We start from the raw sequence: 17,908 nt of genomic DNA on the forward strand, positions 1-17,908 counted from the left end.
TTATCCATGAGAGAGATTGGCCTTTAAGTTTGTTGTTGTTGTTTGAGATAGAGTCTTGCTGTGTCACCCAGGCTTGAGTGCAGTGGTACAATCTTGGCTCACTGCAACCTCCACTCCCCAGACCCATGTGATCTTCCCTCCTCAGCCTCTTTAGTAGCTGGGACCACAGGCACACACCACCATGCCTGGCTATTTTTTGTATTTTTGAAAGAGACAGAGTCTTGCCATGTTGCCCAGGATGGTTTCAAACTCCTGGGCTCAAACAGTGCTTCTGCCTCCGCCTCTCAAAGTGCCGGCAGTGCAGGCATGAGCCGCTGTGCCTAGCTGGCCTTAGTTTATCATGTAATGTCTTTCTTGAATTTTGTATCAGGGTTATGATGACCTGATGAATTGTATTTTGATAATAGTGTAACTCTACCATCTTTCCTTTGTTTAATATTTGCATGACATCTATTTCTGTCTTCTTACTTTCACCTTTTTTTGATACTAACATTTGAATAGTGTCATTTACAAGCAGCCTAAAATTTGATTGTTAAAATTCAATCTAACACTCCTTTATCTTTGAATTAGAGTATTTACTTCAGTAATACTTGGTGTAATTACTGATGTATTTGGGTTTAAATCTACCCACCATGTTTCTGTTTGTTCTCTATTTGTTCAACCTATTCTATGTTCCTTTTTCTCTCCTTTATTGCCTTTTAAAAATTAGTCCATTTCTTCGTCTGCTCTCTTATTTGTTATACATTATTTTATTAATCATTTTGACGTTACTTTGGTGATCACAACCTACATGATTGTCTTAGGAAAGACTAACATGGCCGGGCGCGGTGGTTAACGCCTGTAATCCCAGCACTTTGGGAGGCCGAGGCAGGCGGATCACAAGGTCAGGAGTTCAAGACCAGCCTGGCCAACATGGTGAAACCCTGTCTCTACTAAAGATACAAAAAATTAGCCAGGCATCGTGGCGTGTGCCTGTAATCCCAGCTACTCGGGAGGCTGAGGCAGGAGAATCGCTTGAACCCAGGAGGCGGAGGTTGCAGTGAGCCGACGTCACGCCATTGCACTCCAGCCTGAGCAACAGGGCGAGACTCTGTCTCAAAAACAAAACGAAAAAAAAAAAAAGGAAGGCTAACATAAATTAGTAATTTTACCTCTTCCAGGACATTGTAGTTGCAAGGACCTTGGATCATGTTAACTACATTAATTCTATTTTTTCCTTTTGTGCCACTAGCATATATTTTAATTCTACATATATATTGAACTCTCTCAAAATTATTATTTTGTACAGTCTGTATTAATATGTAATTACCATATACTTACACTTTCCATTGCTTTTTTTCCCATTTTTCCCATTCATTGCTTTGGTTGTATTTGTGATTATTTTCTTCTACCTGAAGAAAACTCTTTTTAATAGTTCTTTTAATATAGGTCTCCTGCAGGTGAACTAACTCAATTTTCTTTATCTGAGAATATCTCTATCTGCCTTTAATTTTTGATGGAAATTTGATTGTTAGCTATTTTTGTCTTCTGGCTTCGCTTATTTTAGTTCTGACTTGCTCTCTTGAGTGTAATGTATCTTTTTTCTTCTGGCTGTTCTTAGTAATTTTATTTCCTGTTGTCTTTTCAAATTTTACTATGATGGTCCTAGTTTTGCATTTTTGCTTTTGTATCTATGTTTATCTTCTTTGTAGTTTATGTGTTTCTTTAATCTGTGGTTTGAAATCTTGAATCATTTTGGAAGCTTTGCCATTGTTTTTAAATATTGCTTTTACTCCATTTTTTCTTTCCTCTTTTTTGGAATTCTGGTCATATGTATGTTAGGTTTGCTCACCATGTCTCTTATGCTCTTTTTTTTTTTGTATATTCCAAATTATTTCCAATCTCTTCCTCAGTCTGAATAGTTTCTAATGAACTGTGTTTCATGTCCCTAATTCTCTCTTTGGCTATCTGTGAGCTGCTCTTAAGCCCATCTAGAGAATTCTTAATTTTAATTATTATAATTTTCTGTTTTCCATTTGGTCTGATTTTTATTTTATTTAACTGTTTTCTATAGAGCCATTTCTGGGATAAAGTTATCTAGTTTGCCCTTTGTTTCCTTGAGTATATTAACCAGTCATTTTATAGTCCATTCTGATAACTCTATTCTGTATTCTGCATGTCTGTTTCTATAACATATTCCTTAAGCTTGGTATGTGTTCTTATCCTTGTGTCTGTCTAGGAATTTTTATTTTATTTCACACATTGTTTTTTAAAAAATTGTGGAGATAATTTGAGAGTCTTGAAGGTGTCTTCCTCCAGATACCACTTAATGTTGCTTTTGGCAGGCAATTCATCTGAGACTATGTTACCCTAATGCAATAAGGCTTGAATCAATTGGAAACTGAATTTCAGTACTTGTGTAATAATCTATTTTTTGTTGACCCTTCTAGTTTAATCCCAGTTTTAGCCCTTTAGAGCCTCATCTGAAATTCTGGGGCTATTTCCTGGTCATATCCACCTGGATGGGTCCTGAACTCTAATATTTGTCTCCTGTATCCTATGAAGCTGCCGAAAGTCCTCCTCAGTTTCTTCAGCTCTCAGCATCCACTTGCAAATAAGTAGGCCATTAGTGGAATATCTGCTCCAGTGTTGGACTCACCTGTTTTCACTTTTCTTTGTTCCCTCAAGTCTTAGCTGTTTTTATAACTCTCTGATTCCTTCAAATGGGTAATTATAATTGTCTTATCTAGCTTTTCTAGTTTTGTTCTGTGGAAGAGTTGGTCTGATCAAGTTAAACTGCTGTAAACAGAAATAGATGTTTCCAAATGTATTGATTTTTCTTGTTTCCTGGAATATAAGCTCTACAATCATGGGTACTTTATTTTCTTTGTATCTCAGATGACTAGAAAAGTGCCTGACATTTAGTAGAAGCTCAGTAAATATTTATTTGTTGTTTGTTTTTATAGTTGAGCACTGGACAGTCTTAACTCCTGAGATGAATAAGTCTGCAACTCAGTGGCCATGGGACTGTCTATTACATATGAGTGAGTGGTAAAGGTTTGGGACCTGCTAGATTGTTATTCCAGAGTGGGGAAAGATTACTCCACTGAATAAATTTTAAAAGGGTTACTGAGAGAGAGAAATATAATTGTGTTTTATTATTTCTAAAATATATTTTGTTAAAGTCAATGTGTGAGCTACAAATGAATGACTAAATCAGTTTTTAAAAAGTATTTCTTGAAGGGAAGGCAAGGAAGGACAATGGTTAGTAAAGATAATGCTTTCAAACTATTACTTGATGCTAACATGACTAGGTCTATATACACATTATCTTCTTACAGAACCCTGCTGCTAACATGCTACTTTCTCCCAGATTATCATGTATTCACCTTTGACAGACCCCTGTGCCACAGACTCCTATTTGGTCTCTACCCAGATTTATATTTCTGGCACTGGAACCTTGCCCTTTAGTCTGCTTAGGAGTTGTACTGTCAATCACCAACCGACACTGCGTGTTTCTCTCAATGCTTTTAAAAAGAAACTACCTTGTAACAATAAAAAGTCTCAATCAGCAGAAGGGAATCTAGGTTAGAGGGAAAAAAGTACACTTTCTCCTTCCTAATTACAAATTAACTCCTAAATATAAAAAGAGTATGATATATTGTTTATAAAAATGCTTCCTAGAATTTGTCTCTTTTCTGTATGCATTCTTTGCATGATGTCCATCAACACTTACCATCAAGAGGTGAAGTCTGTTACTATAGCCCTTGAATCTGAACTGAGCTATTTGACTTCCCTTGGCTAATAGGATATTAGAAAACAGGGCACAGTCAGAAACTTTAAAAGTTCTTGTGCATTGGGATTGCCCTACATTGCTACTTTTGAAACAAGACCACTCTTTCTTTGGAAAAACTTGGGCTAACCTGCTAAATGCTGGAGACATATGGTCCAGTCATCATCTTTACCTCAACCAACTTCCCAATGTGTAAGTGAGGCCATGTGGTACCAACTAGGCCTCAGTCAACCCACTGTCAAAAGAATCACCAAGCTGAGCCCAATTTAGATTGCTGACCCATAGAATCATAAGAAGCCATTACATTTTGTGGTAGTTTGTTACATAGCAAAAATTAAGTGATCCAGAGAGAATCATGACCATCATCATTAATCATTTTCATGGACCATTTTTATGTTTTTGCCAGTTGTGTATGTCTGCATTGTACATTTGTTGCATATTATGGTAGTATTCATTACTGTGCTTGAGATTAAAGATGTATAATTACTCAAAGCCTTTATTTAGTACTATTGGTTAGGCTGGAAGAGTGTTATATCCTAGGAGGATAAACGTAATAGATGTTTTTCTTCCTGTGCTGTCTCAGAAAGTTAGTTCCAAATTCAAAGTTTTTCTTGAAAATTTGTGAACAGATTTTATATTTTTAAATTGCTTTATCCAGCAGCCCTGATTTTACATAAATAAGTCTACTGTCTGTGAAACAAAATTATTTATTCCTGGACAGCAAAAGTACCCTTTTATATCAAGCACCTTAGAAACCATGGGAATTTTAGATTTCTGTAGCCAAGATGGATGAGCACTTATTAACTACAGGATGCCCAACCTTGTGAGTGGACTGATTTTTATAATTTGCGAAGCAATTTGTTCTTAACTCCTCTTATTAGATTGTATGCCGTTAGAAGAATGGTGAAGTTCCATGTTCCATGTTCAATTCTAATAAGTACACAGTGAGTGGTAGCTATTCTTATATCACCAGTCTCAGATATATACTAGAGCACCTTAGTCATTTATAGTAAAATGGGTTTATAACTTGTACTACAAGTGCAAATGACTTGCCAGTGTCGGGATTAACAATACTTATTACAGTCAGAGAACCTCAGAAATGGCTGCCTACAACCAAGGTATTGTTTGCATTCTACTGCTGCGTCCCTTGACTTTTACTGGGGTTGGATTGAGAAAGTGTTCTCATTTAGCAAGTGTTCTGGATCACAAGCAACATTCTACTTACATCCTGGAGAACATAGGATGATACTTTTCTATTACTTTTAACACTTGTAAAATGCACATTCAAAAATACTGAAAATTAAAGTTTGAAAGGAAAAAGGAAGAATGGAGGAAAAGAAGAAGTAAAGGAAAGAGGAGAGCAATGGAAGGGGAGTGGGTGAGGGAAAAGTGGGCATGTAATCTGCCTATCTAGGAAAATTAGCCTTAACGTAATTGCATATATGAGATAATGAGCAGAGTCTAAAGTTGTGGCTGAGTTTTCAACAGTTGGTCAGCAAACTTAATGGATGTTTCCTTTACTCAGAGAACAATTCAATTCTAGAAACATAACTGATGTAGCATCAGAAAACTCTGTCTTAAAGAGTTTTAAGACACATTTATTTTGTGGTGGTGCATCATTTTTTATATACTTTCATACTTGTACATTATAATGTTGAGCTTTATACCACAATGATTATTACATCTTTGTTATTTACTCATAGTGAGTTATGAAACTGTATGAATATTTTCTGTTAAACAGCTAAGCTTGAGGACATCCAAGAATGCAAACATCTTCTATAAGATCTTATGTTTATTTTTACAAGTACTTAGCTGTAAGCAGGATAATAACTATACTATCTAAGGAATTAAGACTGGACAGTAGTGATTTGTTACAGGCTTTTGCTGCAGTATGAAGAAGATTTCTGTTGTTGAAGATAATCCCTGAATCCTGAAAGGACTGTAGAAAATGCATAAGACAAAAATTGTACTTACATTTAAAAAAATAGCAAAACTACCCAAGTACAGTATGGAGGAAATAGGCTTAGCAGCAGTGTACATGAAAAAGACTAAAGGGATTTAGGCAGTATAAGTCAACAGTGTGAAATAAATTCTAAAACTAATTTCATCTTGAGCTTGAGCTCTATTAATATAACTAGAACAAGGGGAGCAAGGATTTACTTTTTTCTTGCTGATCATTATGGAATTCAGATCTAGGGACATAGGCAGACTGGAACACATTCAGAAAAGAGCAGCCAGCATGGAGAATATTTTTTTTTTATGTGGGGTATGGTTAAAGAAACAAAATATACATGGTGATATGGTTTGGCTCTATGTCTCCATCCAAATCTTACCTAAAATTGTAATCTCCATAATCTCCATTTGGCAAGGGCAGGACCAGGTGAAGGAATCCAGTCTTGTAGGTGGTTTCCCTCATGCTGTTCTGGTGATAGTGAGTGAGCTCTCGCAAGATCTGATGGTTTTATATGCAGCTGGCATCTCCCAGGCTTGCACTTACTCTGTCCTCCCTCCTGCCCTGTGAAGAAGGTGCCTGCTTCCCCTTTGCCTTCCACCATGATTATAAGTTCCCTTACAATCATGAGAACTGTGAGTCAACTAAATCTCTTTCCCTTATAAATTACCCAGACTCAAGCAGTTCTTTATAGCAATATGAGAATTAAGTAACATACATGGTTTAAAGCAAGTTTGTCCAACCCCCGGCCCAAAGACCACATGCAGCCCAGGATGGCTTTGAATGTGGCCTAACACAAATTTATAAACTTTCTTAAAACATTATGAGATGTTTTTGTGATTTTTTTTTTAGCTCATTAGTTATCCTTAGTGTTAGTGTATTGTATTTGTGACCCAAGGCTATTTTTCATCTTTCAGTGGCCCAGGGAAGCCAAAAGATTGGACACCCCTGCTTTGGAGTAAAGAAGACTTAAAGGGCATGATAGCTATAGTAGTTAGCATGTTTTCAATTACAAGTAAAATCATAACCCATCAAACTGTTTTAAGTAACAAAGATAATGTATGGGTTCTTATAACTTAAAACTTCAGGAGTACGTTCAGGTGAGGCTCAATTCAGTGGCCTGGTAAATCTTTCTCTCTACTTTGCTTTCTATAGTGTTGGCCAAAATTGGCTGCCACTGTCTCCTTCCTTGGGACAATTTAACTGCTGGTTTGCTAGCAATAATCAGAGCTGTGTGCTGCTTCTTTCATATCAAGCAAGTGTTAGAAAAACCTTCTTGCCCCAGGAGCTCAGTGGAAAAAAGAAGAATCTTCTTTCCCCTGACACCAGAAAGTATCTCTTGTATCTCACTTGCCAGAGTTGTGACTTGTGCCAATTTCTGAACCAATTATAGTGGGCCATTGGGATAATGTACACAAAGTAGTGTAGCTAATCAAAAATCTACCTCTTATGCAGAGATATTATGTCTATCAGGCTACTAGGAGAAACAGAATCAATAGGAAGTAGATAAATAAATATATATATATATATGATATCTTATTATATGAAGAAATTTATTTCAAGGAGTTAACTCACCTGATTGTGGGGTCTGACATATGTGAAATATGTAGGACAGGCCAGCAGGCTGGAAACTATCTGGTAGAAGCTGATATCGTGGTCTTGAGGCAGAATTTCTTCTTCCTCTGGGAAACTTCAGGCCTTTCAACTGATTGGATGAGACACATCTATATTATTAAGGATAATAGCGTTTAATTAAAGTCAGTTGATTGTAGGTATTACACATATTTACAAAACACCTTCATAGCAACACATAAGTTAGGGTTTGATTAAATAACTGGGCACTGTAGCTCAGCCAAGTTGACATATAAACTATCATGGATATGATCAATCTTTCCCAAAATATGTAACCGAAATTATGAGTTCCTTTTAGAATTGACAGATTGGAAACTAAGGTAGCCAACAAATACCCTTTACAGTAGCTAACAGTACAAGTATGAAAGGCTGCTCTGGGGTATAGGTTTTCAACTTGCTTGACATAGGGGAGTACTAGGGACAAAAGTTATAGAAATAGTGATAAAATAGCTATCAAGTAAAAAAGAAGTGTTTAACAAAACAGTAGTGAGTTCCTATTACTGAGAATGTTCAAACGTGAGCTAAGGACTGTGGTGTAAGACCCCAGATTAAGGCCTAGTTATTATGTGTTCCTTAACTTCTGGGGAAAGTAGTGTTTTGCTTAAGTGGAGTTCACTAGAAAACAGGCATAATTTTATTTTACTCATATTAATATCAAATAGTACCTGAGATATTATGTCTCAGGATTCTCCAGAGAAACAGAACCAGTAGTATGTACACATGCACACACACACACTATATCTATATGTGTGTGTACATATATATGTGTGTGTACATATATATGTACTTTCTACACTATATATATGTGTACTCTCCACACTATATATATATATGTACTCTCCACACTATATATATGTACTCTCACACACACACATTGTCTCTCTCTCTCTCTATATATATAAAACCCATATATATACCATATATATAAAACCCATATATATATACCATATATATAAAACCCATATATATATACCATATATATACCATATATATATAGAGAGAGAGAGAGAGAGAGACAATGTGTGTGTGTGTGTGTGTGTGTGTGTGTTCATGAGGCATTTTATTTGTAAATATGTATTACATCTCTAGAAAAAGAATCACAGGATTTTCCCTCTGTATGTTTTCTTCTTGCTTCTTCATGGTCCATGAGGCCAGCTGAGGTTGTCATTTCAATGAAACCAAACTGGCAGGATGGAAGCAGATTATTCTGCCATTTTTCTAGATCTTTGAGTTGTACATCAAATCTGGGGGTTGATCACTCCACACTTGTTTAGCCTGCCTGTGAGGTTCACAACAATTTTCCCAGCAATGTGATCATCAGTGATTTCAGATTCGCCCATGTAATCATGCTGCATCATCACAGTGAGAAACCGGACAATAACTTTGGAGCTCGGCCTAATAACAACCTCGTTTGCCTCTCTTTCTGGCATTGTTGATGTTCTTGAGAGCATCAGCCAGGACATCCAGGTGCACCATTGTGGTGGCGTGGAAGGAGCTATAATTTATATTTTTAATATATATATAAATTAATTTTTTCTCAGCCTAGCCACAAGTTTCTCTCCCCACTATATTCTTGCAGATAAGTTTACCTAGCCAAAAAACCCTTTTTATCAAAGCGATCAGGCATAATTTTTGCTTATCCCTCATTAGCAGGTTCAATTTCTGCCAGCTCAAGGGATTATCCAAACAAGCCAATCACATTCTTCTGGGAACCAGGGGGCAACCCAACTTCTTAAAATCTCCTTCTCACAGCCCCTGATTTTCCAGTCTCTTCCTGAGTGCAACCCCTATGTGACCCTGCATGGCAAGTAATGCCTTCTTCCCTTCGGCAGGGAGGGGAATATACGTGATTAATAAACTTTTGACTCAGAAGACTTGCATGCAGCCAATAAACATATGAAAAAAAGCTCAACATCACTGATCATTAGAGAAATGCAAATCAAAACCACAATGAGATACCACCTCAAACCATTCAGAATGGCTATTATTAAAAAGTCAAAGAATAACAGATGCTGGCGAGGTTGCAGAGAAAAAGAAATGCTTATACACTGTTAGTGGAAGTGTAAATTAGTTCAACTATTGAGGAAGACAGTGTAATGACTCCTCAAAGACCTAAAGTCAGAATACCATTCAACCCAGCAATGCCACCACTGGGTATATACCCAAAGGAGTATAAATTGTTGTATTATAAAGATACATGTGCACATATGTTCACTGCAGCACTATTCACAATAGCAAAACCATGGAATCAAACTAAATGCTCATCAATGGTAGACCAGATAAAGAAATGTGGTACATATACACCATGCAATACTAAGCAGCCATAAAACAGAATGAGAACATGGCCTTTGCAGGAACATGGATGGAGCTGTAGGCCATTATCCTTAGCAAACTAATGCAGGAACAGAAAACCAAATACCACATGCTAGTGGTTATAAGTGAGAATTAAATGATGACCACACATGGACACATAGAGGGGAACAACACACACTGGGGCCTACCAAAGTGGGGAAAGTGGGAGGAAGGAGAGGATCAGGAAAAATAGCTAATGGATACTAGGCTTAATACCTGGGTGATGAAATAACCTGTACAACAAACCCCCATGATACAAGTTTGCCTATATAACAAACCTGCACATGTACCCCTAAACTTAAAAGTTAAATAAAATAATTAAAATGAAACAAACTTTTGTTTCATCTGGCCAGTGTTGGGCCAAATGAAATCCTGTGTTTGGCTATATTCACAACCTTAGAATTGGAATCCCTCTCTCCCAATGGCATATACAGGAGGTAGTTAAAACAATGACTCTCCTTTCTGTCTACTTACACAGCAGTGATGTTGGATTGGGGAAAAATTCAAATATCAGTTATGTGATAGTAACAATTGACTTGTGAGTTGCCTTTCAATAGTAGTATTCTGTTATTTCTGTGTTTCCAATGCTAGTCTTAGCATTTTTATTTTCCAAATAAGAACAGGGCAATTTGTTCATTATTCTGTTAGTGGCATGCATCAGATTATTTTGTAAATTGTTTATACATCTTTTCCTGTCAGCTCAAAGTACAGAAAGTCATGCTTTATTAATCTTTATGTACACTCCAAATAACATAATGCCTAACCTATAGCAAATATTCAGTTACTTTCTCCAATGGAATTTTATTTAAAAGTTACTAATGAGCTGTGAAGTTCACCTTAAACAACATACCATATAAGTAAATATCATAAATGTAAATTGTCCAACACTGTTGAAATCCAAACTCACTCTACCCACCTTTAGACAGAGGGAATGACATCTTGAGAGTATTGCCCAATTTTCTCTTCTCATTCACCTTCCAAAATGCATGCTAGTTGCCTTAAGGCTTCTGAAGAACCCTAAAGGCAGCATCTCACTTGTAGGAAGAAGAATTAGTATAGCTGCAAGGTGATCCCAACTCCTGCCTGTCTGTTGGTTCTAAATGCTCCATTCACTTCAGAATCCCTGCTGAGAGATAATACATTGCTTCAGCAAGAAGGCATTTATTTTAGTCATAGTTTCATTCCTCAAGTTTATAGCTGCATGGCACCCTATTCTAATTTATAGGAAAAACATGGAGAAAGCTAAAATGATTGGTTTGAACATATTTGACATCATTTTATGATTTATATTATAGTATTGTATTTAATTGGCTTACTCGTTATTCTTTTGATAGAATGACATATGCTTTTTTCTCTACCCATAGATTTAAGAATTTTTAAAGAAAATATGAAAGACCTGGTTTGACATAGGAATTTTTCTAACTTATGAATATATTGTATCCCTTCACAAAGATATACAATAAATTGTGTTTATCAGCAGTAATAAAATTACATTAAACCAGCTCTGGTGTTTGAAACCCAAGATGTATAGTTTCCATATCCATGTCTTTATACAACACTAAGCACTCAGTAAATATATATCGGTTAAATCATGTAATAATAGAATGTGCTCCCTTCCATTGATCATAGACTTTAGAAAGACTTCAATCTAACAGGAGTGTTTTCTCTATCTCCTGGGTTTACTCACAGTAAACAAATCCGAGCTATGCTGGGCCAGTTCAGCCAGGCAGAAGCCTTATTAATGAAAGCTGGAGTGCAGCCAGGAACTTTTGATGGAGTTCTTATGGATCTTGGGTGTTCCTCCATGCAACTTGATACACCTGAAAGAGGTTTTTCCCTTCGGAAAGATGGCCCTTTGGACATGAGAATGGATGGTGGCAGGTGAGTATTCGTAAAGCATTTCTTCTCACGACAAGAAATCAATTTGTCAAAAACACTCTGCATTTAATTTTTTTAAGACTACAGAATTTCCATTACATGCCTGCACCTAATACTACCAATGCATAATAAATCAGTTTGTTTCATACTCATTATACATATCAGTATTTCTCTGGATTTGGGATTTTTAAGAAAAACAATTATTGCCTTTACACAAAATAGTGAAGAGGATAACTCATACTGAATATCTTTTTTACTTATACAATATGGGTTTTAGAGTGTTAACCAATATCAGGAGATATCACGTTACTGCAACAACAATTTCATTTTTATGCATGCCCAACTATGCCTCTTGTGAGAAGCAAAAAGAAGTACATATATTTAATGCATCCTGTTTTAGCATACAGAAAAAAAAAAAAAAGGCAAGATCCTAGAAGTCAGTAAGTGTGTTTTGTCCTGTCTTATGTGGTCACTTTGTTTGAACCTTCTCCAGAGAAACTGTAATTTATGATACGATATCAAACACAGTACTATAATAAGATATCTTTTACACCTCCTCTTCCTGGAAATACTAGCCTTTATTCTCCATTATTCAAATAGATTAAATAACACAAAAACAATCATATTCTAGGAAAGTATAGAAATAATTCTTTTCTTTTTTTTTTTTTTTTCTGAGACAGAGTCTCGTTCTGTCACCCAAGCTGGAGTGCAGTGACATGATCTCACACTGCAACCTCCACCTCCCAAGTTTAAGCAATTCTCATGCCTCAGCCTCCTGATTAGCTGGGATTACAGACGTGTACCACCATGCCCGTCTAATTATTTTTGTGTTAGTAGAGATGGAGTTTCACCATGTTGTCTGGGCTGGTCTCGAACTCCTGACCTCAAGTGATCCACTTGCCTTAGCCTCCCAAAATGCTGGGATTATAGGCATGAGCCACCATTACCGGCCAACAATTTCTTTATATTAATTGTCTAAATTAATGGTAAAAGCTTAGATTAGGACCTATGTCTATTCTCAATACTGACCTAGGGAATGGACAGCCTATACCTGTAAAACTTAACTGTGGTTTTTTCTCTCATATCATGCCCCACCACAAACTGCTTTGTTTTGTGGTAATTATTCACATATAGCCTTTTTCCCTATGTTGTGATATGACCTGTTAACTTGGCTCGTTACCTATAGTTGTGGGGACTCTGTTGTTCGAAAGTGTTATACCTTCTTTTGCACATGTTTTTGGCATTCACAGAATAAAGAATGTAATTATAAAAGAAAATAATAAAAGTCCTTTAAAAACAAGTAACTAATAGTAAAGATGAAATATAGTCTTATGTGTGGAGATGGAAGTGGTTGTGTAGAGGTAATAAAACATCAAGCCAATTTCTGAAATACAATGAACAAAACTTCTAGTTACTAGTAGTAAATCCCATATTGTTAATTTAAAGACTTATCAGCAAACTGTAGTTTGTGAATCAGGGTCCTGTGGTTTTCCCAAGAGCTTGAAAATAACATTGACATTGAGATTTTAAAATTAATACCTAATGGATGAAATTAGAGTTGAGTAAATATATCTTAAAATGTTGAATGGTGTTCAGGTAGATGGTATAGACTATAACTTAATCAAAGATTTTTTTTTTAGGAGAATACATTTATTTATTTTTATTATACTTGAAGTTTTAGGGTACATGTGGACAATGTGCAGGTTAGTTACATACGTATACATGTGCCATGGTGGTGTGCTGCACCCAGTAACTGGTCATTTAACATTAGGTATATCTCCTAATGCTGTCCCTCCCCCCTCCGTCCACCCCACAACAGGCCCCAGTGTGTGATGTTCCCCTTCCTGTGTCCATGTGTTCTCATTGTTCAATTCCCACCTATGAGTGAGAACATGTGGTGTTTGGTTTTTTGTCCTTGCGGTAGTTTGCTGAGAATGATGGTTTCCAGCTTCATCCATGTCCCTACAAAGGACATGAACTCATTCTTTTTTATGGCTGCATAGTATTCCATGGTGTATATGTGCCACATTTTCTTAATCCAGTCTATCATTGTTGGACATTTGGGTTGGTTCCAAGTCTTTGCTATTGTGAATAGTGCCGCAGTAAACATATGTGAGCATGTGTCTTTATAGCATTATTTATAATCCTTTGGGTATATACCCAGTAATGGGATGGCTGGGTCAAATGGTATTTCTACTTCTAGATCCCTGAGGAATCGCCACACTGACTTCCACAATGGTTGAACTAGTTTACAGTCCCACCAACAGTGTAAAACTGTTCCTATTTCTCCACATCCTCTCCAGCACCTGTTGTTTCCTGACTTTTTCATGATGGCCATTCTAACTGGTGTGAGATGGTATCTCATTGTGGTTTTGATTTGCATTTCTCTGATGGCCAGTGATAATGAGCATTTTTTCATGTGTCTTTTGGCTGCATAAATGTCTTCTTTTGAGAAGTGTCTGTTCATATCCTTCGCCCACTTTTTGATGAGGTTGTTTTTTTCTTGTAAATTTGTTTGAGTTCATTGTAGATTCTGGATATTAGCCCTTTGTCAGATGAGTAGATTGCAAAAATTTTCTCCCATTCTGTAGGTTGCCTGTTCACTCTGATGGTAGTTTCTTTTGCTGTGCAGCAGCTCTTTAGTTTAATTAGATCCCATTTGTCAATTTTGGCTTTTGTTGCCATTGCTTTTGGTGTTTTAGACATGAAGTCCTTACCCATGCCTATGTCCTGAATGGTATTGCCTAGGTTTTCTTCTAGGGTTTTTATGGTTTTAGGTCTAACATTAAGTCTTTAATCCATCTTGAATTAATTTTTGTATAAGGTGTAAGGAAGGGATCCAGTTTCAGCTTTCTACATATGGCTAGCCAATTTTCCCAGCACCATTTATTAAATAGGGAATCCTTTCTCCATTTCTTGTTTTTGTCAGATTTGTCAAAGATCAGATGGTTGTAGATATGTGGCATTATTTCTGAGTGCTCTGTTCTGTTCCATTGGTCTATATCTCTGTTTTGGTACCAGTACCATGCTGTTTTGGTTACTGTAGCCTTGTAGTATAGTTTGAAGTCAGGTAGCGTGATGCCTCCAGCTTTGTTCTTTTGGCTTAGGATTGTCTTGGCAATGCAGGCTCTTTTTTGGTTCCATATAAACTTTAAAGTAGTTTTTTCCAATTTTGTGAAGAAAGTCATTGGTAGCTTGATGGGGATGGCATTGAATCTATAAATTACCTTGGGCAGTATGGCCATTTTCACGATACTGATTCTTCCTACCCATGAGCATGGAATGTTCTTCCATGTGTTTGTATCCTCTTTTATTTCATTGAGCAGTGGTTTGTAGTTCTTCTTGAAGAGGTCCTTCACGTCCTTTGTAAGTTGAATTCCTTGGTATCTTATTCTCTTTGAAGTAATTGTGAATGGGGGTTCACTCATGATTTGGCTCTCTATTTGTCTGTTATTGGTGTATAAGAATGCTTGTGATTTTTGCACATTGATTTTGTATCCTGAGACTTTGCTGAAGTTGCTAATCAGCTTAAGGAGATTTTGGGCTGAGACAATGGGGTTTTCTAGATATACAATCGTGTCATCTGCAAACAGGGACAATTTGACTTCCTCTTTTCCTAACTGAATACCCTTTATTTCCTTCTCCTGCCTGATTGCCCTGGCCAGAACTTCCAACACTATGTTGAATAGGAGTGGTGAGAGAGGGCATCCCTGTCTTGTGCCAGTTTTCAAAGGGAATGCTTCCAGTTTTTTCCCATTCAGTATATTGGCTGTGGGTTTGTCATAAATAGCTCTTATAACAGCTCTGAAGAAAGTATGTGACATTTGAAAAGGGGGAGTTGATTCACATGAATTTATTGAAAAAGAAAAGTCATAGATTCAAACATGTGCAGTGCTAATCCAAGTTGTATATGTTTGCCTTGGCTCATCCAGGCCAAAAAATGTGGCCTGTTAATTCCTGAAGGGAGATGTATCCCTGTCATGAAGATGGATGCAAGAGGCTTCCTTAACCAGTCGCCATTTAACACTTGAGTCTTAAAACATAGTTTATTCTCTGCTGATTCCAATTTCAACAGCAGCTTTCGGATTATAGTAAGGTTTCCTATGTAGAAGCCATAGAAAGAAATTAATAGCTTCAAGAATTTGAGAGTCTAGTTCTGTTGGCAGTTATAGTCTTCACTAGAAGGTAATTAATTGTGTTTATATTTTCTTTCTAAGTTTAGTCACTGTAAGTCAGTGAACTCTGGAGGACTGACAAGATGAAATCTATTAGTTGGGGGGAAGCCCTTGGATCTTGACTCCTTGACCACATGAATGCCTATTCTGAAGCTGGCTAGCAGCCTGCCAAACCTTCTAGTGTTTCACCTTTTGTACTGTAGCACTATGGAAACTTCTATCATTGTTAATATAAGAGTAAAATAAAATTATGTGTATTGTCCAATTATTTATTTAGAGTACAATTATGTGTGTTGAACAAAATGCTTTTTAATTTTCTTATTTAAACATAGAAAAGCATAATTAAAAACTGCTACGTACATCCATACTCATCATAATATTATCTTGGTAAAGCTGGGCTGTATCCCATGGATAAATTTCTAAATTTCACGTCATTAACACAGTTCATTCAAATGCTCAGTGGTTTGAGCAGTTGAATTCACAAATAGGTCAGGTTTAGCAGGGATTTTTGTCACTTAAGCCACGAATTATGCCTTGCAAATTTATGAATGGGGAAGGTCTAAGGGACAGTGGCATGCATTGAGCATCTTTTATGTTCCAGGCATTGTATTTCTGTTTTACAGTTGTGTGCACCAATAATTATCCAAACCATTCCGTGAGTTAAGAATTGTTACTTTCATTTCACAGGTTAAAAATCGAGGCTCTAATAGGTTAAAAGTCTTACTCAATATGAGTAGCAAGGCCAGGATTCTAATCCAGATCAATTGAACTCTAAAAACCAGATCTTCATCCTCAAAGTTGAATAGGCAAAGCCTACTGAGATAGAAATAGGGCTACCTTATAAGACATTCATTGTTCTGTGAGTTTAATGGCAGACCGACATAAAAAAAATTATTGTAAGCTACTCGGGAGGCTGAGGCAGGAGAATCACTTGAATCCAGGAGGCGGAGGTTGCAATGAGCTGAGATCTGCCATTGCACTCCAGCCTGGGCAACAAGAGCGAAACTTTGTCTCAAAAAAAAAAAAAAAATTCTGAAAAGCGAGATTTGGACAAAAAAGAAAGACAAAGAGACATCAAGAGAGATGAAAGTCATGACAAATCAGGGGATAAGCCAAAGACAGCAAAAAGATTTTGTCCTGGAGGCACTAGCCTTAACAATGTATATTTTAGTACTTTTAAGGAGAGTTTCAGGTGTTTCTTGGCAACACCACTCTGGTTGGACTCTCAGTTCTTAAAGCTACCATACCCTTGTTACTTACAGATCCTCACAGTATGTTACCAACAATCAATCCAGCATATTGACTGTAAGAGCAGTAACTGTGCCATTAGCAAAGCTATTTTTCTAATATATAAAGTCATAATTAACTCATCACTTAGAATTCTTTGGCCCATTTCCCTAAGATAAACAGGAATGGTCTGACAGAGTAAACACTGTTTCTGACTATAATTTATTCTGTTTGACCAGAGGTTGGTATTTTTTATTCCTCCTCCACCTAAAATTACTATCTAGACTTGTTCAATACTGCTTATTGATTACCAGATTTTACCATATGGTGACCTTTGTTACAGAAGAATGACCAAATATTGTTAAACATTAGAATAATATGCATTATTGCCATTAAGGTTGTATGAGTTTTTGTGAGGGAAACTGACCAGCAGTATCTTTTTTTATAGATTTTCTAAGTTCAATTTGTGTCTCCACAGGTAATCAGTTATTTCACAGCCTCAGATTTAGTCAAGTTCTTGAGTTAGACTTGTTTAAATATTATCAGCAAACCTTGTATCTTCTATACTGCAAAAAACATTTAAGCAGTAATTTAAATTTTGAACAACTTAAGTCTAACCATTTTTCATTGTTTTAGTTTGAGAAAAATATACAGGAACAATAAAAATTTCTTTGTGAATTAAAGTTTAAGGTTAGTATTTTTAACTTCCTGCTGCCTTGACCTTGATGAATGTTACAAACCATCACCACTTGCCATAATGATGGGTCGTTGAAATAGGAAGTCTATTTCATTTGTTTAAGGTTTCAGTCTCTGACTTTAAAACCTCAGTTCTCCTAGAGTATGTGTGTATGTCTGACTTTATGTCTCAGTACTCAGAAGTTTCACCTCTTGTCAATGAAAACTGACGTCAGTGAACTAATT

At 36.5% G+C, this 17,908-nt stretch overlaps 1 protein-coding gene across 2 annotated transcripts in view; it reads left to right on the plus strand.

Moving 5' to 3' along the window:
• Window positions 1-17,908, plus strand: part of METTL15 (methyltransferase like 15) — a 232,421-nt gene that overhangs the window by 172,961 nt on the left and 41,552 nt on the right. For both annotated transcript variants that reach the window (XM_030829119.1, XM_030829120.1), the window contains exon 5: window positions 11,397-11,588. In XM_030829119.1, the coding sequence (XP_030684979.1) occupies window positions 11,397-11,588 (192 nt within the window). The remainder of the gene's footprint in view (window positions 1-11,396; window positions 11,589-17,908) is intronic.

This window comes from Nomascus leucogenys, chromosome 15 (assembly GCF_006542625.1).
Source record: "Nomascus leucogenys isolate Asia chromosome 15, Asia_NLE_v1, whole genome shotgun sequence".
Classification (NCBI taxonomy): Eukaryota; Metazoa; Chordata; class Mammalia; order Primates; family Hylobatidae; genus Nomascus; species Nomascus leucogenys.